At 37.0% G+C, this 22,637-nt stretch overlaps 1 protein-coding gene across 4 annotated transcripts in view; it reads left to right on the plus strand.

Annotated features, from left to right (window-relative positions):
• Positions 1-21,907, plus strand: part of LOC143648180 (uncharacterized) — a 33,156-nt gene extending 11,249 nt beyond the window's left edge. For 2 of the 4 annotated variants that reach the window (XM_077117848.1, XM_077117834.1), the window contains 5 exons: positions 15,873-15,968; positions 17,586-17,712; positions 18,345-18,440; positions 18,898-18,980; positions 19,594-21,907. In XM_077117848.1, coding sequence (XP_076973963.1) covers positions 15,957-15,968; positions 17,586-17,712; positions 18,345-18,440; positions 18,898-18,980; positions 19,594-21,306 — 2,031 coding nt within the window. In that variant the 5' untranslated portion in view covers positions 15,873-15,956 and the 3' untranslated portion in view covers positions 21,307-21,907. Of the gene's footprint in view, positions 1-15,850; positions 15,969-17,512; positions 17,713-18,344; positions 18,441-18,897; positions 18,981-19,593 lie in introns of those variants that run through there. The other 2 variants (XM_077117842.1, XM_077117857.1) reach the window with 2 other exon arrangements.
• The last annotated feature ends 730 nt before the right edge of the window (positions 21,908-22,637 follow it).

A 22,637-nucleotide genomic window follows, 5' to 3' on the forward strand; every position in this document is an offset into this window, starting at 1 on the left:
GGAGTTCCCATTCATCTATTTATTTCTTCAGTGCTCTGCTTTGGATGTAAGATCTAGGAAACCGCCTCCTATTACAAGTTTTATAAGATATTTCCCTGTATTTTCTTCTAAAAGTTTTATGGTCTTAGATCTAATGTTTAGGTCTTTTATCCATTTTGAGTTAATTTTTGTATAGGTTGTGAGATATGGATCCTCTTTCATTCTTTTGCATCTGGATGTCCAGTCCTCTAGGCACAATTTATTGAAGAGACTGTTCTGTCCCAGGTGAGTTGGCTTGACTGCCTTATCAAAGATCAGTTGTCCATAGATGAGAGGGTCTATATCTGAACATTCTGTTTGATTCCGTTGGTCAGTATATCTATCTTTATGCCAGTACCATGCTGTTTTGACCACTGAAGCTTTGTAATATTCCTTAAAGTCAGGTAGTGCGAGACCTACGACTTCATTTTTCTTCTCAAGATATTTTTAGCTATTCGGGGCACCCTGCCCTTCCAGATTAATTTGGTTATTGCTTTTTCTGTTTCTGCAAAGTAAGTGTTTGGGATTTTAATTGGTATTGCATTGAATCTGTAAATCAATTTAGGTAGAATTGACATCTTCACCATATTTAGTCTTCCAATCCATGAACAGGAGATGCCCTTCCATTTATTTAGGTCTTCTGTGATTTCTTTTGGCAATTTCTTGTAGTTCTTTTTTATATAGGTCTTGTGTATCCTTGGTTATATTCCTAAATATTTTATTCTTTTGGCTGCAGTTGTAAATAGAATTTTTTCTTGATTTCCCCCTCACATTGCTCTGACTAGTATATAAAAGCACTATAGATTTTTGAATGCTGATCTTATAACCTGCCACTTTTCTGTAATCATTTAAATAGCTCTACTAGTTTTGCTGTGAATTTTTTTGGGTTTTCAACATATAGTATCATATCATCTGTAAACAGTGAGGGTTTCCCATCTTCCTGTCTAGTTTGGATGCCTTGTATTTCTTTTTCTTGTCTAATTGCTCTGGCTAGAACTTCCAACACAATGTTGAATAACAGTAGTAGCATTGGCATCCTTGTCTTGTTCCTGATCTTAGGGGGAAAGCTTTCAGTCTTTTCCCATTGAGGATGATGTTAGATGTAGGTTTTTCATGTTTTCCTTTATCGTGTTGAGAAAGTTTCCTTCTATTCCTGTCCTTTGAAGTGTTTTCAACAAGACAGGTTGTTGAATTTTGTTAAATGCCTTTTCTGCATCAATCAATATAACCTTATGGTTTTTCTGCTTTGATTTGTTGATATGGTATATTACATTAAATTGATTTTCTTATGTTGAACCATCCTTGCATACCTGGAATAAATCCCACTTGATCATGGTGTATAATTCTTTTAATGTGCTACTGGATTCAGTTTGCAAGGATTTTGTTGAGGATTTTTACATCTATATTCATTAGGGAGATTGGTCTGTAATTTTCTTTTCTTGTCGTGTCTTTATCTGGCTATGGTATGAGGGTGATATTGGCTTCATAGAAGGAGTTAGATAGCCTTCCCTCCTCTTCAATTTTATCAAAGAGTTTGAGCAGGGTTATTAATTAATTAAGGGTATTAATTCTTGAAATCTTGATAGAAATCATATGTGAAGCCATCTGGTCCTAGGTTTTTATTTTGGGGGGAGCTTCTTAATGTCTGATTCAATTTATTTACTTGTGATTGGTTTGTTGAGGTTGTCTATTTCTTCTCAAGTCAGTGTTGGTTGTCCATGCTTTTCTAGGAAGTTGTCTATTTCATCCATGTTGTCTAGTTTATTAGCATAAAGTTGTTCATTGTATCCTCTCATTACCTCCTTTATTTTTGTGGGGTTAGTGTTTATGTCTCCTCTTCCATTTCTGATTTTATTTATTTGCATTCTCTCTCTTCTTCTTTTTGTCAGCCTTTCTCATAGAACCAACTTCTGATTTTGTTGATTTTTCTCGATTGTGTTCATGTTCTGAATTTCATGAATTTATTTCCTTTTGCTTGTTTTGGGGTTAGTTTGCTATTCTGTCTCTCGTTCTTTAAAGTGAATGGTAAATTCCTTAATTTTTGCTCTTTCATCTTTTTTATATAGGCATTTAAGCCAATAAATTTCCCTTTTAGCACTGCCTTTGCTGCATCCCATAAATTTTGATGTTGTGTTTTCATTTTTATTTGCCTCGACATATTTACTGATTTCTCTTGTGATTTCCTCCTTGACCAACTGGTGTTTAAGAGTGTTAGTGAGCCTCCATATATTTGTGAATTTCATGGCTCTATCTTGGCATTGTTTTCACTCTTTTACCTTGGATTTTCTTGCCGGATGGCTGTGTTGTCTGTCTCTTCTTTCACATTCAGTTCAGCTTATTCTAGACCTCTAGCATAGATTTTGTTTAACAGATCAGTATTTTTCATTTCTTGTTTTTTTGTTTCTTGCCCTGCTTGTATGGGGGCTTTTTTTTTTTCCTTAGGAGGGTCTGCTTAAATATTATAGACCTCAGTCAGATTTTTCCAGAGCAGACTGGCCTCCTCTCAGGAGGAAAGAATCACCTGAATCAATTTTCCCTGAGGGTGAGACCCAGCAGATTGACAGACTTTTCCATAAAGCCTCAAGACTCTGTGTTTTTCCTATCCTGTCCATTATGTGGCGCTTGTCTGCCTGTGGGTTCCACCAGCTTAAAGTGTTGTGGTACCTTTAACTTCAGCAGAATCTCTCTGCAGGGGGCATGGTTGAGTCAGAGGGAAGGTTGTAGGCTGGCTTTAATTGCTTCACTTTTCCAGTCCCTGGTGTCTGAATTACTTGAGGGAGAGATACCACCTGACCTGGGCCCACCCGTCTCCTGGGCCCTCCCGTCTCCTGGGCCCTCCCGTCTCCTGGGGAAGGCACAGCCTCCAGGGGATTAACACTTTTCACCTAAACAGCCTCTTTGTCTCTCAGACAAGCTTAATTCTGCCCTTGTCTGGGGCAGTTGGAGCCTGAGAAACCTTGCAGTTGTATCTAGTGGGCAGTTAAGCAGTAGAAACAAAGCAATAAAAAATCCTTTTCAGAGCAGGACACTTCTTCCTCTAGTTTGTTACTCAAGATCTTAAGTTGGTACGTTGCTCTCCAGGTTGTATCTCCAGGTCTTATGTGCCCCCTCTTTTTTTGTTTTAGGGTCCAGACCTTTTTATGTTGTCTGAGCCCAAAAAAACTGGTTTCTTTTATTCTGTCAACCCTGCCTCCTCTGTGCCAGGGCAAAATCTAGTAACTTTAGCTCTTATTCAAGGTTTATCTGAGCTGGTGGCCTATTTTAGTAGTCAGAATTTGTTAGTTAATTCCACAGTTGGAGCTTGATTGAGCTCAGCTTCTGCTGGTAGTAAAACCTCTTTCCTTTCCCCTCCAGGAACCAGCCTATGGGGTATGGTCCCCGGCCTCTGTGACTTTGGGGCCTCAGAGTTTTGGGTGGGATCGCAGCTGATCCTGCTTATCCAGACTGGTGTATGCTACATGTCCAGTCACTGATGTGGCCCCAGAAGATTTTCTCTACTGTTCCTGGCTGTTTACTAGCTGCTCTGGAGAATGAACTAAATTCCATACCTTATCAAGCCGCGATCTTGGAACATCCCAAACATACGTTCTTAGCATGCAAACATTCATGCATGGTGTACAATCAGTGGCTCACAGTACCCTCACATAGTTGTATATTCATCTCCATGATCATTTTTTTGAACGTTTGCATCATGCCAACAAAAAAAGAAAAAAGAAAAAACTCATACCATATCGCTTACCCCTCCCTCTCATTGACCACTAGAATTTCAATCTACTCAACTTACTTTAACTGCTAATTACCAGCTTTTGGGATTGTGATTTTCTCTGTTCTGTATTCCTTCTGTGACCACCCTAATCTTTATTATTTCCTTCCTTCTCATTATTTTGTGTTTAATTTGCTCTTTTTTAGTTTCTTAGTATGTAGTGTTAGATTTTAAGTTACTGATTTTCAGGTTTATTTTCTTTATAAATGTAGGTGTTTCCACCTATAAATTTCTCTTGAAAACTTCCTGTCTTGGAAGTTTTGGTATGTTGTGTTATTTTTTTTTTCGTCACAAAGTCTTTACTAGTTTCCCTTTTGATTTACTTTTTGACCCTCTGGTTGCCAAAAAAATGTATTGTTAATTTTCTTCATATGTCTGACTTCTCCAGCTTTCCTTCTATTATTGGTTTTTAGTTTCATTGCACTTGAATAAGGGTTGATGAAGATATTTTGTCAGATTTTAATCTTTTAAAATATTTTGGGCTTGTTTAATGACCAGACATATCACCTACCCTGAAGAAAATTCATGTGCACCTAAGAAGAATACGTATTCTGCTGCTGTTGTGTGGTGTGTCCTGTATATATCTGCTGGGTCTAAACGATTTTTCATGTTTTTCAATCCCATTGCCTTAGTATGTCTAATGTAATTTGGAGATTCCTGCCTCTAAAATTGCATTAGTGACTTACCTATGCAGTCTTATTCTTGGACCACCCTGTAACCACATCTACCCTGGCCTTGTTTCAGATACTGTCCTGGGTATTGATAATTTAGGAGCCTTCATTGAATATCCAAGTCCAATATTGTATCCTATCCAAAGCTTAGCAATACCTCTGTGTTTTTACAAAAATATTTACTATTAATAATCCTCTTTTCTTGGATGCTTCCTGTCCCTGACAGTCAGCTCCAAAATGTCAGATATCGGGTTTATCTGTCACATCTTTGAACACTAAGACTTTGAATTATGAAGAGGCTCAGGAAATTTATGGACAGAATGCCAGACACTGTTTTGGCATTTCTTATTCAGTAAAGCCCAAATTTGGGATTAATATTTAAGGAACTCAATCCTGAGGGAAGTATTTGAAGAACTTGAATGAGTCAGTGCCTAACCAAGGAATGCCAGAGATTAATTTGGATGTATGTGGGGTTATGTGAGTCAGTTTCAAAGATGTTTAAATAAAAACCATTGATGTTCACTGACAGAAACCTTTCAGTAAAACCTGAACTGTGGTGGCTGACTGAAATGGGACAAAAAAATAGAACATGTAGTTCAAATTGTCTAAATTTGTGAATACTTAGATGCTTTGATTTCACATTCAAAAGCATTTAAACATGATTTACTAACAGCAATGAGAGTGAATTTTCATCAGGAAATCATTTTTTTTCAGCAAGTATCCAAATTATATTTTTGTTCCACACTCTTTAGGAGTCTATTAGATGATTTTGGAGGTTTTCCTTTTCTTATTTATCAATATTGTTTTCATGCTTTATGTCAGATTTATTAAGAATTTTTGCTGGATGACGTAGTTTAAATGATAGCATCTATTGTGTGTATCCCTTTTACCTATTTTAGTTACAAATTCATATTTTCAAATACTGAATACGGAAAATTTTCCATAACATTGGCTCTTAATCTACTATGTCAGGTTTTTGATGTTGTAAAAATTATTCCTCCCAGGAATAAATAATTGACTTGGAAACATTTTTTAATGTTTAGGATATCTGAAAAATGGTGTCAGTGCTCCTTCCTCTTTAAGGATTGACCTATTGTCTATAGTTGTTATATTTAAACACTACTAAAATATTTTTATTTTAGTAGTGTTTAAATATTCTGGTTCAATTTGCTGTAAATTTTCCTTAATTTATAAAATATCTTAGAGTTGAAATTACATAGTTCTAATAGTGAGCACATGAATGGTCACATGGTGGGCTCAGAAAGAGCTTCTGGGATTGGGAATTTAATAATAGTGATACTTTGTTACTATAGCAATGTTAATAAGTATTTATTTAGCCTACTTCAAAGCACTCTGCATGTATCAATCAAATTATTTTATTCAGAATATATGAGCTGGTTAAAATATCACCCAGATTTTACAGATGAAGATGTAAAGACAGAGAAGGAATATGACCTTCTCTCATGTTGGGGATAAATCATGTCCCCCACAAAAGGCATGTTCAGGTCCTTAACCCTGGTCCTGTGATTAAGATCCCATTTGTAAATATGATGTTTGAAGATGATGTGGCCTAGTGGGTGACCCTTAATCTAATATGACTGAAGTCCATAAAAGCAAAGGAAATTTGGCATAGGAGAAGCAATGGGAGCATTCACAAGCTGGAAGTTACTGGAACCCTGAAGAAGATGGACACGATGCCATTTACATTGCCATATGACAGGAACTCTTAAAGAACCCCAAAGATTGCTAGCTGGCCATAAAATAAGCTTAGGAGTAAACAAGTCTTTTACCTTCAGAACTGTGAGCCATTGTATGATATCTGAATAAAACTGTTTAAAAATGAGCACAGTTCTGAAATAAGTGCTAGAGAAAATGTGGAGAAAGAGATGTAACTATTCACTGTTGGTAGGGAAAATGAGAGGTGCATCCCCTTGGAGGGCAGAGTGGTGGTTCCATTGGAGGCTAGGGGTGGTGGTGTCATATGATCCTGAAACTCCTTTGCTCAGTACTTACTAGAGGAACTGAGTGTGGGGACATGAATGGACATTTGCACACTAGTGTCTTTGGTGGCATATTCTCAACCCACAATCAGTGGAGGTGGCCTAAGAATACAATGACTGGGCGGGTCACGGTGGCTCAGCAGGTAAGAGTGCTTGCCTGCCATGCCCGAGGACCCGGGTTCGATTCCTGGTGCCTGCCCATGTAAAAAAAAAAAAAAGAATACAATGACTGAGAAATGGAAGGGGAAACTATGGTGTATACATACAGCAGACTACTGACCAACCATAAGAAGGATGAGGTTGTGAGGCATGTAACTAGGTGTATGAACCTTAAGGACTGTATGTTGAATGAAATGTCAGAAACAAAAAGACAAATATTATGATGTCTCACTCATATGGACTAACTATAATATAAAACTAGGTGAACTGAAGTTGAGAACATGGGTTATCAGGTTGGACCTATTGTAAATGGTCCTAGATTATAAGCTCTTACAGCAGTCACATATATTCATGAATTGTAACTATTATTTCTAAATTCTGAGATTCTGAATTTGATTATAACCTGGTCGTTCCCAGAAACTTCGGGTATTTATGTGAAACCTGAGACTCAGAGCTCCGAAGCAATGAAAGTCAGTAGTACCCTGTACAGGGACGGCTTAAAAAGTTGAAAAAGGGATCTGACTTTGAGTAGAGATATAAATGAAGCTGATCTAAATCAGACTAAAAGGTGAAGAATGATCTCATCCATATTTAAAAACTTCAACTTCTGTGTGAGACCAAATGTTTATTTGATGCAAAATTTATATTTTGGCTAGTGCATTTCCTGATCTCACTCGTATGGTCAGTTTGGTGTTTTATCATAAGTACATGGTATCTTGAATAGACTGTAAGACTTTGTTGGTTTATCCAGGTTAATATGATGCTCTGATATATCCCAGAGTAATTTGGGCAGTGAATAAAGAAGTATTTGCAAGTTCCCCTTGGGGCAATGGGGAGAAAGGAGGAAATATTCGACTTCCACGTTTGGACAAGTTCGGATATTCTCACAAACAGTTTGGACAACCAAATCAATAGGCTGAGCCCTCTATCTTGTGGATCACCCCAAAGAAACTTATTCCTGCAAAGGATAAACTAAGCCTTCTTAAAATGAGGCCTAAGAGTCACCCCAAGAGAACCTTTTTTGATGCTCAGTTGTGGCCTCTTTCTCTCTAAGCCAATATGGAAGTGAACTCACTGCCCTCATCCCCACCCACACATTGGAACATGATTCCCAGGGGTGTAAATCTCCCAGGCAACATGGGATAGAATTCCCGGGATGAGCCAGGACCTGGCATCAAGGGATTGAGAAAACCTTGACGAAAAAGGGGAAGAGAGAAATGAGAAAAAGTAAAGTGTTAGTGGCTGAGAGATTTCATACAGAGGCGACAGGTTATCCTGGAGGTTATTCTTAGGCATTTTGTAGATATCCCTTTTTAGTTTATGGTCTATTGGAGTGGCTAGAGGGAAGTACTTGAAACTGTAGAGCTGTGTTCCAGTAGCCTTGTTTCTTGAAGATGATTGTATAATGATACAGCTTTACAGTGTGACTGTGTGTGATTGAAAACCTGTGTCTGATACTCTGTTTATCTAGGGTATGTACAGTTGAGTAAAAAATATGGATAAAAAATAAGTAATAGTGGGGACAAATGTTAAAATAAATTGGGTAGATGGAAATACTAGTGGTCAATGAGAGGGAGGGGCAAGGAGTATGGGATATCTGAGATTCTCTTTTTCTTTTTATAGGGGTATGGGATATATGAGTTTTTTTCTTATTCTTTTTATTTCTTTCCTGGATTGATGCAAATGTTCTAAAACATGATCAAGGTGATGAATTCACAACTATGTGATGATTGATATTGTGAGCTGTTGATTGTACACCATGTATCGAATGTTTGTATGTTAATAATGTATGTTTGTTTATATGTTAATATTTATCAATAAAAATATTTAAAAAAAGAGCAAGAACTGTGAGCCATTAAATTCTCATTGTATATCTCATTGTATATTACTTATTTTATATGCTAAGTTATTAAAACACTGGGATACATAGATCAAATGTAAGTGGTACTTGAATTTATCCTGGGGCTCTTCAAATATCAGGACCATTAGATATAATGAATCCTTAATATCCAATCCCATCCTCCAAGTAAGTCGAATGAACCTGAAAATTCTTTTGGTCTCTGGAAGCATGGTTGTTTCTGGTACATCTAAGAGTTAAATGACCTCTCTGATCCAGCTACTTATTATTGCAGGTTCCGTAGCATACTGATGGTTGTTAAGCTAGAGCTGTCAAGACCCTGCAGAAAAAATTATTCCTTCAGAGGTAGATCCCAGGAGGAAACACTTCTGCCAGGGTGCATAGCCTGGCTATGATACCAGGCTATTTGGAGCATTTCTTAAAAATTCCAGGCAATCCTTATAAGTTGCAGATCAATGCCATCTCTTTTGCTTGATAAATATTATTTTAAACCTTTCCCTTGACCTTTGAATTACCACAGTCTTGCCCTTTCTTTTACATTAAGAAGGTTTGAAACTATTTCACAAATGAAATAGATAACTTTGGAAATGGATGATTTTGACCATTAAAAATTGAAAGTAAACAGCCAGCTATTATTAATGTTATCTCTCCCATTAGAGATGAAACATTATCTTTAATCCCAGCTGTTTTTCATCTACAAATTTGTCTAGTTCCATAATATCCTACAATATCAGTAATTGGGTATTATCACTTATAAATTGTAGATATCTTAAATTACTCTGTCATCAACTTCATCCATCATCTTAGAATTTAAACATGTTATAGTATTTCCCATCCTGAAATGTGAGTAAAATTTTATAACACTTTTGAGGGTCATCAAGGTAGTGGAGTGAGCTGTTCAGGACTCTATTTCCCCTAACGAAGTTTTATACAACAAATAAGAGCTGGTGTAGAACCAATTTTCTGAAAGCTTCAGAAAATACTTAAAAGATTACCCTAAAGGGAAAGCATTCAGTGAAGGAAAAGACAACTTCAAAGTGGTAAGATCTCATGGTGCTGGTCACTCCCCCTTCTCCTTGCATAGAAAGTAGCCAATCAGTGCTTCTAGTAAGAATCCCTTGTCCCATTTCCAGAGGGTGCAAAGTAGCCATGGTGCATATGCTAGGAATGTATATGCATGCCAGTCTATCAAGTGACAACATGAGAGACTGAACTTACCATACATCAAAGGCCTGTAGTCTCAGAACTTGTACTGCATGCATTGGCATTTCACCGAGCTTTCTAACAGAAAACTGTAGAAAAGCAGTTAAATTGCAACCAGGACAAAGATTTGCTGGCTGTGGAACATACAGTTCAATGCTGCTATGTAAGGAAACATTGTTTCATAGAAAAAGGGTAAATTCACATTTGTGTAAACAGAGAAATCCCAGGGTCTGCACATACACTCAGAACAAAGCACCCTTGCAGAAAAGACCTGAGAAGCCCCTTTGCTTGTGCCTCAGGCTAAAATTACTTTTTAAAAGCTTTGAAGGAGAGCACATGCCAAGATCAATTGGCAAAGAATGAGAGGGGTGGCTTTTTCTTTTCCTTTTTCTCTGTCATAACACTGGCTGGTTATAAGCTTAAGAAAATTTCATAGATATTTTAAAATATAAAAGCATCTAGGTTGTAATAAAAGATTACAAAACATACAAAAAAGCAGTAAGTGATGTTCCAGGCAGAAGGAAATAATATTTAACATTGGAAACCGTCAAGAGGAGGGCCAGACTGTTATACACCAAACAAAAGCTTTTAAAAATAAATCTAAATATGCTCAATGAGCTGAAAGGAAATGTTGACAAAGAAAGAAAACTTAAAAATTGATGAATGAGTGTAAAGAGAATGTCAAAGATACAGAAATCATGAAAAGCAACTGTTCTAGTTTGCAAGCTGCCAGAATGTGATATACAGAAATGGAACAGCTTTTAAAAGGGGGAATTTATTAAGTTGCTAGTTTACAGTTCTAAGCCTTCAAAAATGTCCAAGTTAAAGCAAGGCTATAAAAAATGTCCAATCTAAGGCATCAGGGAAAATTACCTTGGTATCCCATGATGTTCAAGGTTCCTCTGGTAACTGGAAAGGCACGTGGCAAATGATTTGAAGTCTGCTAACTTTCTCCAGGCTTCTTGTTTCATGAAGCTCACCTGGGAGCATTTTCTTTCTTCATCTCCGGAGGTCTCTGGCTGTGTGGGCTCTGCTGGTTCTTGTGTCTCTGAAGCTTTTTCCAGAATGGTTCCCTTTTAAAGGACTCCAGTAAGCAACCCCACCTTGAATTGGTGAAGATGCTCTTCCATGGAAACCATGTAATCAAAAGTTGCCACCCACAATTGGGTGAGTCATATCCCTATGGAAATAATAAAAAAGATACCACCCAGCAGTATTGAATGAGGATTAAAGGACGTGGCTTTTCTGGGGTACGAACAGATTCAAACTGGCACACAGGTATGTACTTATAGTTTTTATTCATGGATAGATGGACTATCTTTGAAAGTGATGTATTGAAATCTCCTACTATTAGTATCGAGCCTTCTACTTCTCTGTTAAAATCTTTCAATATTTACTTTGTATATTTTGAGGCTCTCCTGTAAGGTTCATACACAGTTTAATTCTTAGGTCTCCGTGTTACATAGCTAGATCCCTTTATCAGTGTCCAGTAGCCTTCTGTGCCCCTTTAATAGTCTTTGACTTAAAGTCTGTTTTATCTGATATTCCTTTAGCTACACCAGCTATGGGGTACATGATACATATTTTTTCTGTCCTTTCACTTTGTGCTTTGTTATGTCTTTGAATTTAAGGTGAATCTCTTCTATACAGAATATAGTTAGATTAATCTTTTTTTTTAATCTATCTTCCTAATCTCTATCTTTTGTTGGTCTCTCTTTTCTACCTGAAAAATTGGTGCTGTCTTACAAGCACTCAGGTGTGCACACAGCGGCCACCTTCTCCCTGTGAAACAGGACCTTGAACCCACATTGGGAGGGGAAGTTGGCTATTCCCTGCATTATGGAGATTGTGGGGATGGGGGCCCAGCGAGTGGGCCAGGAACATCTTCTATGGCTTTTGAAGCTGTGTTTTCTTGATTCATCACTTGCCTCATTAATGCAGCCCTTTAAATGTTTTCCATAGTTTTGAGGAAGACTACTGTCTTTAAGATTCTTTTGCTTCTTTGCCCAAGTGAGGTTGGAACAATGGCTGCCCTCAGAGCTGGCCCATAGTGACCTGAAGTAGCCGATCTAAGGTTTTTAATCAGACCATACCTCCCCAGACTTTGGAGAACTGTTTTTATGTCTCATAGCACCAGCAGGCTGCACAGGAGCGCAAGCTCCATTCTCTGTTGTTGCCTGCCATAAGCCTCGAGTAAGGTGGATGGTAGCTGCTAAAGGATGGGTGAAATTCATTGGTATTTATTAGTTTACCATCTTCTTCCTCCTGCTCTTTGTTGGATGGCACAGTATTCCACTAGACTCTGGAGTTTCAGAAAAATTGATTCAAATATTTCCTGTCAGTTTGATATTTCTTTGGTCAAGGGAGTGATTCCTGGAGAACATTGTGCTCCACCATCCTCCCACAATTATTCCACCCCAATCTGTTTTTAAAACTTTTTGAGCATTTTTCTGTTTTTATTACTGTGTTGCTCATGTGTATTTTTTTCCTTTTCATGATTTCCATCTCTCCATTGATATTCTCTTTATGTTCTCATTCTTATCCATGTTTTCCTTTAGCTCTTTAATTTTAGGACCATTTTGAAAGAATCTTTGGTATGTCCCAGTTCTAGTCCTCATTGATGATTTCTAAGGTCCCAGGAGATTTCAGTGTGCAGTGGCTTATAAGGTCCTTTTTCTAGAATATGCAATGCAATATACCAAACTTCTACACTATGTATGCAAACAGATGTAAAAAAACAGTGTTTTTGGATAAAAGCAAAATTCTTTTCATATATATATCAGCATATGCTTATATAACTCTTTTTTTTCTGTGACATTTGCAACCATGTTCAAATTTAAAGTATAAAATTAAGGAATTAATAAAAGTGACTCCCTAGAACTCCACTCAAACATAAATTCACGTTCTTAGTAAGAAAACAGTAAAGTATGTAGTGCACTATGATAGGAAAAATTCTAATTTTTCCTCTGCAAAAAAAAAACAAACAAAACCCCACACTTATGAATTGGGCTTCCCACTTTAAACTGGGAGAATTTGTAAACTTCTTTTACAGTCCTAGTCACTACTCTATGGCCTTTGCCCCAATACTTCCTCCCCCATCTTCCATCTCAGGAGCCTGTTTAATTTTTGTCACATTTATATCCGCAATTTTTCATATTTCTTAATCTTCCCTTTAATATTGTCAGTTTCCACATATTGCTCATAAAAGTGGTATCTTCAATATTTAAATTTTTCTTGTGATTTTTTTTTAACTCCCCATTTACTTCAACTCTAGAAATAGAAGAGAGGATACCACTGGGTCTTGAGATATTTTAATATTGTTTGAAGAATACTATACATAACACAAGAGGAAAGAGTGACTAGAATGGCTTGAATACACTCAGGGGAGTGAGATGTCACAGAGGTCTAGGAAAAATAAAGTTGCCCAAATCAGGTCATATTCCAGTTGTTCTTTGGTTCCAAATTATATGCTGAGACCTACAAACTGAATTTATTTATGAGACACTCATTGGAGATGGTAGCGTAACTTATTTAAGAAGAATTTTTAGTAATGTTAGTAAGTTATTTGATGCAGTTTTAGGAATGAGTAAAAGTAGTCATGCAGGTTGGTTGTGAAATGAGTCATAAGAGAGGAAATTGGTACAGGGACATTTTGTTTCAAAATAGAAGAGAAAATGAGTTTAAATGATGAAAGGATTGATTGTAATTTGAGGGGTTACTGATAGACATTTCAATTTTAATCACTAATATGGTTTCTGAAGAAATAGGAAAGGCAGGAATTCAATTGCACACAGTCAACTCAATCCCAGGTAACTTGCCCATTCAATGAGAGATTAACTAATGGATATGAATAATTGTAGAGATTTTGATGCTAAACTGAGGTGCTTTGTCAAATTATATCACTCATCTAATTATGAGTTTAATCCTATCTGCTGAAAGAAATGTGAAATTTAAGAGTATGTGAGTTTCAAAAGTATCAGGAGTGAAGTGATTGTAGAATCTGGACAAATTACTCAGTTATCAGGGGATATCTGAAAGCGCTAGGAATCGTGACTTTGCATTTTAACATAAAGCAATAACTTAGAAAGGGCTATGTCAGATGCAGTAATGGACAAGTCAGGTATTTAGAGTTACCTCCCATGGGGCCAGATCTGGTAAATGCTCAGATGTTTGTTGACTGATGGAGTAAATAATTAAAGGGACATCAGAAATAATGTTCTTAGGAAATTTATGGAGTAAGTTAAGCTTTATCATGATTAGTATGAGGATTAATGTAAAAAACATGTGTCTGCAATTAAATTTAATACAACCTTTTTCTCACTGGACTTCAGGTACAGATAAATAAGTTAATATCTGTGACAGACTATCATTTTTTGTCCAAGAAATGCATATAATTATTAATGATGTTTGGAGAATTACATTATACACATCAGATCCATATGCATCAATAAGGAAATATGGGATGTTGCAGTATTGATGATTAATGTATGAAAAATATTTTAGCTACCCCTTCATAAAAATGAGGGAACAAATAGATTTTCTCCCAAATCACTTTATTCTATATCTTCTGAGCCTACTAATCCTATGAAGATGTGGAACATGGCAGTGACGTTGGGACCCATTTACTTATGCTGTTTTCTGATCCAGGGGATTTTCATGGTTAGATTTACATGATGGTAGCCATTGATCCCTTCAAATTGATCAAGACCTTGAATAAATATACCTGATAATTAAATGTATTGTTTTCTGGTTGCTATCCAAATCCAGTAGGGTGAGATCTAGAATTTAGTGTTGAGTGAGTTACATTGTTATACATCACATGTGAAAGAACCGAGATGATTTAGGACAAATGTACGCGGAAGGGCAGGTGCAGGTTAGAGAAAGGAGGAAGTGAGTGTGCAGAGAACAGGGATACATGTTGGAGAACCAATGCTAGTGCAGCAACCAAGCATAAGTATATCTGAGAAATTCCGTACTGTTTCCTCCAATGGTGGAGATGTAATTCCAGATAAGGGTCAGAAATCAGGGAGGGAATTAAAAGTCTCTGAACACCATGGCTGGTCTAGTTTGTTAGCTGCTGGAATGCAGTACACCAGAAATGGAATGGCTTTTAAAAAGGAGAATTTAATAAGTTGCTAGTTTACAGTTCTCAGGCCATGGAAATGTCTCAATTAAAGCAAGTCTATAAAAAATTTCCAAATTAAGGCACCAACAAGAGATTACCTTCACTCAAGAAACGCTGAAGTTTAGGATTTCTCTCTCAGCTGGAAAGACACATGGTGAACATGGTGATGTCTGCTAGCTTTCTCTCCAGACTTCTTGTTTCATGATGCTCACCTGGGTACATTTTCCTTCTTAAACTCCAAAGGTCTCTAGCTGTGTGGGCTTTGGTAGTCCTCATGGCTATCTCATCATTCTGAAACTTTCTACAAAATGCTTCCTATTTTTTTTTTTTTTTTTTTTTAAAGAGAGAGGGAGGAAGGGAAGGAAAGACAGAGAAGGAAGGAAGGATGGAAGGAAGGAAGGGAGGAAGAAAGGGAAACATTTTTAAACATTTTCTTGTTTTATTATATTTTGTTTGTTTGTTTGTTTTTTACATGGGCTGGGGCCGGGAATCGAACCGGGGTCCTCCGGCACGGCAGGCAAGCACTCTTGCCCGCTGAGCCACCGCGGCCCGCCCAAAATGCTTCCTATTTTAAAGGATTCCAACAAACTAGTCAAGACCCACCTGGAATGGGTGGAGTCACATCTCCTAATTCAAGGTTAAGGCACACAGTTGGGCAAGCGACATATCCTTGGAGATAATGTAATCAAGTTTCCAACATACAGTGCTGAATAGGGTTTAAAAGGAAGGGTTGCTCCACAAGATTGGATCAGGGTTAAAACATGGCTTTTCTAGGGTACATAATCCTTTCAAACCAGCAAAATGGCATAATATATACATACCATTCACCGATTTTCATGTCCTTCTCTGTGAAATGAATGTATTCATATATTCATTATTTGATAGAGAAGCAACTATCACCTACATCTTGATCCTGAGAGGGAAGATAACACCCCCTATTTCTCTTGGAGTACAGTTCATATTCCTGTTAATTGGACTGGGTTTACTCCCAGGTGAAGGGATTGGGATACATGTCAGGTGAGTTCAGGAATTGTGGTCAGGACTTGATTCTGAAAGATTCTGTCTCCTTTCTCAGATTTGCTCATCTTTGTTTACCTACTGCTTTTCTGGTTGTGATTGAAAATCCAAAGGAAGACATTTGTCAGCTGACCTATTGACAATGCAACCATGGGTGAGTAGGAAAATTTTTAACTGAAGTTACACTACTCTTGCCAGCAGATGGGGAAATTTCTCCTATTAGCCTAAAACATTCTGAGTTAATTGATGAGCGTTTCAAGAATCTGAGCTTCAGTTTAATTATCTAGACTCTAGAATGGTCTGGTAAATTTGGGGCTTATCAGTATGTAATCCCCTTCCCAATATTACAGTATGATTTTCCTACCTCCATTAAAGCTGTGTGTTCTCTGAAGAAATGAGAGATGCTTTCTTTTTATCACCCAAACCATGGCCTCAGTGGGGAAATAATGCACTGATGGATCATGTCAGTTCCTGAAGTTGTAGGCGTGCAGTGAACGTAGTGATAGAGATGAGTAAGAGCAGAAGTTATGTCCGTGGAGAGGCAGATGTTTCAGCATATACAGTCAATGAATCCAGCTTTACTAGGTGCTGGATTATAAGATTACATTGTTAACCAGAGCACAAGAGAACCTTAGGAAATAAGAAATCATATATTGATTTTCCCTGATTTTAATTTTCTGGAAGTGTTGATGGAATAAATTTGCACATTTTGAAATATTAAAAAAAAAAAAAAACTAAATTTTTCTTTACAGATATGTTCCCAATTTATGAATTTTAATTTTGTAAATCAGTTTTATTCAAATTTTATAAATGGATGCAGTGTATAGGGAGTAATGCCCCCTTGGGTAGAATAAAGTTATGGCACTGTGAAAAATTTTTTACAATATAAAGAGACAAGAAACAATTAAAAGGCTTCTCTTAATTTTCTAGAGACAAATGAGATGAAGATATAATAGGGACAATGAAAACTGGTATTGTAGGCCCTAGAGAATGTTGAGAATGGGGGGTGGGGGGGATATTCTACCCACAAGAATGATCAGACTTGGGCCATCTTTCAGTACAACTGTCTCAGTGATTCCAGACTTTTGATCCTGTACCAGCTGAATTTAATCTCATAACAAACAACGAAGTTATGTAAATTGATAGGATTAGTACTTACTGATACAGAGTTCTTTATGAAACCTGTGCAATTCTGCAGAATTCTAGATATTGCTTCAGTTTCCTGCCATATTAATAAATAATAGACAAGTGAGTTGAATTTAGTGCATTAGATCTGTTCAAATGCATAATATAATATTAAATAATTTTATAAATGTGGAAAGTGAGTTCATCCATATACAGGAATAATCTAATCCCAGTCATTTTCCAAGAGTGATATATCATGGACATTTCTTGCCTTATGATGAGCATATAGATTTACCTGCAATTGGGAGAAAAGGTCGTTTTAGTTTTGGATGTTCTAGAGCAGTTATTATAATCAGTGTCAGAAAGTCATGACTAAAGTGCATTGCAAAATTTCCAGTTATATATCACACGAGTATGTGATATTCCTTTACAGGAGAGTTGTAGGTGTTCAGCGTGTCTGTGGGTTTGTGAGTATATCGAAGTCAGACAACAGTTAAACATAGAGATTAAGCTTACTGGAACTCCAAACACATTTTCAGCTTTTCTTACACAGTCTGTGCTTCCTCAATACAGTCATTTTGAGCATCACACTCAGTACTTTGTTAAGGATGGCCTTGTGTGAACACAAATTTCTGTGATATATTAGGAGTTAATGACCTTCAAAGATGTGACTGTAGACTTCACCCAGGAAGAGTGGGCATTGCTAGACACATCCCAGAGAAAGCTCTTCAGAGAAGTGATGTTGGAGAATATCAGTCATCTGGTCTCAGTGGGTGAGTCTCTGAAAATTTATCTTTAATTGATATATGTTTATCTGTCAATCATTTGTCTATCTATTACTTGTGTGCCTATCATATGTTATCCTCTATTTCAAGTATCTAGGTCAATTTCTCCATATTGTTGTATAAGCCTTTTATATTTGTTGTATTTTTATATTTTATATTATACATTTAAATTATATTATAACACATACAACCACCTAATTGAGATGTTTACTGACTTTACTTCATCTAGTTCAACCCCATAGAATTTAAAGTCCTTGAGCATGACTTAACATCTTTCTTGAATCTCAGTTTCCAACACTCAGAGTAGTGCTGGGAAGTCTATGAATAGTCTTCAGTACATATTTATTTATGTATTTACCAATACATAAATAAGGAACTTTACATTTTGAAATTAATTACTCTGCTCTAAGGGCTATGCTGAGGCTTCAGAACACAATAGTAGAAATATCACAAGGTCAAGTGTTACCATTTGCTAGTAGAATATTTTCAGTTTTCTCTATTCAAAGTACTTTTGCCTTGCTGAACTTTAGTGCGTACTTTTTTCTTTGGTAACCTGCCATGGACTACTTGGTAATATTAACACAACTCAAATTCCAGTTATCTTTTTTTCCTGCAAACAGGATGTCAGGTCTGCAAATCAGATGTGTTTTCCCACTTGGCACAAGAAGAGGAAGTTTGTAAAGAAGCAGTGGGATATCCACAAAACCGGGGTCCAGGTGAGTTCGAGGACCCTGTGTATCAGTAGTGAAGGGGCCTCATCCATTAATGAGCAGGCCCTCACTTAAGGAAACTTCAGGTTAAGTAAGTTATGATTTCTAAATATGGGCAAGGATATTGGGGAGATGTTTTTCATGTGTGGGCATTATTCTATACACTTTTCAAACTCTATTCAGGTCTTTCACTTTGGGAAAGGGATTTTCCTGTACTATTGGAATTAAACTGTTACATAATAAGTCTTGTCTCTGTCTTACTCTTGAAATATTTTCTCTGTCTGACATCCCAACTTCTTTTTATTTTTCTTATATTTCAATCCTGAAAATCAGTAATGTTTTCTTCTGCCTAAAGTAGTCCTTAATTTAAAACATTCTGACAGAATTATTTCGGACTTTCCGAGTTTTTTATTCCAGTAAAGCTATTTTAATAATTTTTTATGTTTTCCCCAAATTTTTATAGATAAGAAAAGTGCCTGTAAAAGGCAAGAAATGTTATTCATGCAACATACCTACAGGAAAGACAATTCTGACATCATGACATTGGTAAGCTTCATTGGTGTGAACCCTAGTTTTCCAAGTACATACCTAGAGATTAAATAAATTTGGATTTCAGTACAGTCACCTAGCTGTAATTAATGTTGGGGTTAAATGCTAATCTAGCAAAGTTCTGTGAGAGTTTGAACTTAGGGAAAAATTAAACTGAGCACAGAACTCTTGAGTTCTTATAAAAATGTTTGTATAAACACAGTTCATATAATGAACTTTGAAACATCATGGAATTCAAAATTAATTAGATAGCTTTGCATTTGGGATGGTATAATAAAGAAAATCTCCATGTATGCAGGTGAATAATGTGCATATGAAACCAACATGGGAAAGATTTTCTTTTTACTTTTTGCATGGGCAGGCACTGGGAATCAAACCCAGATCTCCGGCATGGCAAGTGAGAACTCTGCCTGCTGAGCCACCATGGCCTGCCCCATGGAAAAGATTTTAATTGGTGTCTCTTAAGTGAAGGATTGAGAATTCATAGGTAGAGAAATGAAGAGATGTGCGTGTGTGTGTGTGTGTATATATATGTATATGTATGTGTATATATATATATATATATATATATAGGAAAATGTTTGACAGTCTCTCATCTCTTTCCCCACAGAAGGTATCTCACTCTGTAAAGAATTCCATCCAGTGTAATTATTTGCAAGAAGAATCTGCTCTCAGATCCACAGTGACACAGCATGCATTAATTCCCATGAGAAAGAAACCATATTTAAGCAAACCACATGGAAAAGTCCTCACTGACCAGTCATCTTTTAATCAAGCTAAACAGATTCACACTAAAAGTAAATCCTATGCCTGCCATCATAGTGCTAAAGCTTTTATTAAAAGCTCTGGCCACAGAAAATACAATAGAAATCACACAGAACAGAAACTCTATGAATGCCACATATGTGGGAAATCCTTCATTCATTGTTCTGCCCTCAGACAACATGAGAAATCTCATACTGGAGTGAAACCCCATGAATGTCATATATGTGGAAAAACCTTCAGTCAGTATTCTACTCTTAGACGACATGAGAGATCTCACACTGGAGTAAAACCCCATAAATGTCATCTATGTGGGAAAACCTTCAGTCAGTATTCTACTCTTAGACAACATGAGAGTACTCACACTGGTGAGAAACCCCATGAATGTCATGTATGTCAGAAAACTTTTGGTCGTTATTCTCATCTTAGACAACATGAAAGAACACATACTGGAGAGAAACCCTATGAATGCCATACATGTAGCAAAGCCTTTAGTCATTGTTCTGCCCTCAGACAGCATGAAAGAACTCACAGTGGAGTGAAACCCCATGAATGTCATGTATGTAAGAAAAGTTTCAGTCGTTATTCTCATCTTAGACAACATGAAAGAATACATACTGGAGAGAAACCCTATGAATGCCATACATGTAGGAAAACCTTCAGTAACTGTTCTGCCCTCAGACAGCATGAAAGAACTCACAGTGGAGTGAAACCCCATGAATGTCATCTATGTGGGAAAACCTTCAGTCGGTATTCTTATCTTAGACACCATGAGAGAACACACACTGGAGAGAAACCCTATGAATGCCATACATGTGGGAAAGCCTTCTTTTATTGTTCTACTCTCAGACAGCATGAGAGAACTCACACTGGAGAAAAACCCTATGAATGCCATACATGTGGGAAAACCTTCAGTCAATCTTCTTATCTGAAGCAACACGAGAGAACACACACTGGAGAAAAATCCTATGAATGCCATACCTGTGGGAGAGCCTTCTTTTCCAATTCTGCCCTCGAACGACATGAGAGAACTCACACTGGAGAGAAACCCCATGAATGTCATCTATGTGGGAAAACCTTTATTGAATATTCTTATCTTAGACAACATGAGAGAATTCACACTGGAGAGAAACCCACTGAGTGTCGTGTGTGTGGGAAAGTCTTCAGTCAATATTCTCATCTTAGAAAACACGAGAGAACTCACACCGGAGAGAAACCCTATGAATGCAACACATGTGGGAAAGCCTTCAGTCAATATTCTAATCTTAGACAACATGAGAGGATGCACACTGGAGAGAAACCCTACCAGTGCCATATTTGTGGGAAAACCTTCACTCAGTCTTCTCATGTTAGACCACATGAGAGAATACACACTGGAGAGAAACCCTATGAATGCCATACATGTGGGAAAGCCTTCAGCCATTGTTCTACCCTCAGAAAACATGAGAGAACTCACACTGGAGAAAAACCCCATGAGTGTCATATTTGTGGGAAAACCTTTAGTCAATCCTCTCATCTTAGACGACATGAGAGAACACACACTGTAATAGCAACCCCATGAATGTTGTCTATGTGTGAATGTTTCTGCTCATAGTTCTGTCCTTCGGCACATGAGAGAATGCACTGCATACAGAAGCCATAAGACAATCTATGAGAACATCTTAATTTTTCTGTCCTTAAACATGAAATTATTCAAATTTGAGAGGAGGAGATTTATGATTGTCATCAACATGGTGAAACTTTCAGCCAGTATTCTGACCTTAGATAAATTGAGAGAACTCACACTGCACATTTAGAAAATGAAAGAGATTTCAGCCAGAGGTTTAATTTTAAACACCTGAGAGATGTCCCAAGCTGAAGAAACACTAGTCAGTAGGGTAGTGCCAATAGGTACTCGTAGTATTTCAGTTAGTATCAGGAAATTTATGTAAGAGTGAATGTATGTGTGTTATCTTCATAGCAAAGCCATTAGTAGTTGGTCTGATGATATACCATATAAAAGAACTAACAATATAAATATAATGGAAGTGGAAAAACCTCATGTACCACTCTGATAATCAAACCAGAGAAATTATATGTGATGAATTCTATGAACTAAATATGGAAGTGCCTTACTTTGTAATTTAACCTTTAAATAAAGTGTGTGGATGCCATAAGAAGGAGTTACTAGGTCTGTAATTACTGTGTACTGTCATTCAGTGAAACACAGCCTTGGTGTGCTAAAAATAATTTATGAATAACCATGATAACAAAATGAGAAGGGAGTCACAAAAACATGAAATAAGTGGGAAAAGTCTTTATCAGCAGGATGAAGCCCCTTGGGGGAGATCCAGAATCTTCATGATAGGGAATATATTCAGTGTAAAATCATGGGAATCCTTTATTCAGAAATTGGTGAAGTTGTGGGCATGAGTTATTCTCTCTGTGAAGAATACTGTTTGAGGGATTGAGAAAATTATTAGATATTTGCTGGCAGAGTTTTAGAAATCAGTGGTGGAATTGCTATAGTTGTAGGGATAGATTGTGAAGTCTGTTATTTTGGAGTCTTCTAGACTTCTGTGTTTGTGTCTAATGGATGAGTGATGGAACATTTGGGGGTCACTTATTAAATATCTGAAGGGTAGGAGCAGATATTTGATTTGTGTCTGATATTGGGAATAGCAGTTCATCTAAGAAACAACATTTTATCCATGGGTGAGTCCTGCACATGAGTTAAGCAGAAGTCCAGATCCCATTTCCCTTCATTAATGGTCTTTAAGGTAGAATTAGTCTGAACGTTCCACTGAAGTAATTATCTTAATCGAAGAAGTAATGAATACCAAAACCTATAGATAGAGCCATAGGCAATGCCATTATGATGGTCCAATGTGTAAACCAGTCCTTGGCATTAAT

The sequence above is a fragment of the Tamandua tetradactyla genome, chromosome 1 (genome assembly GCF_023851605.1).
Source record: "Tamandua tetradactyla isolate mTamTet1 chromosome 1, mTamTet1.pri, whole genome shotgun sequence".
NCBI lineage: Eukaryota > Metazoa > Chordata > Mammalia > Pilosa > Myrmecophagidae > Tamandua > Tamandua tetradactyla.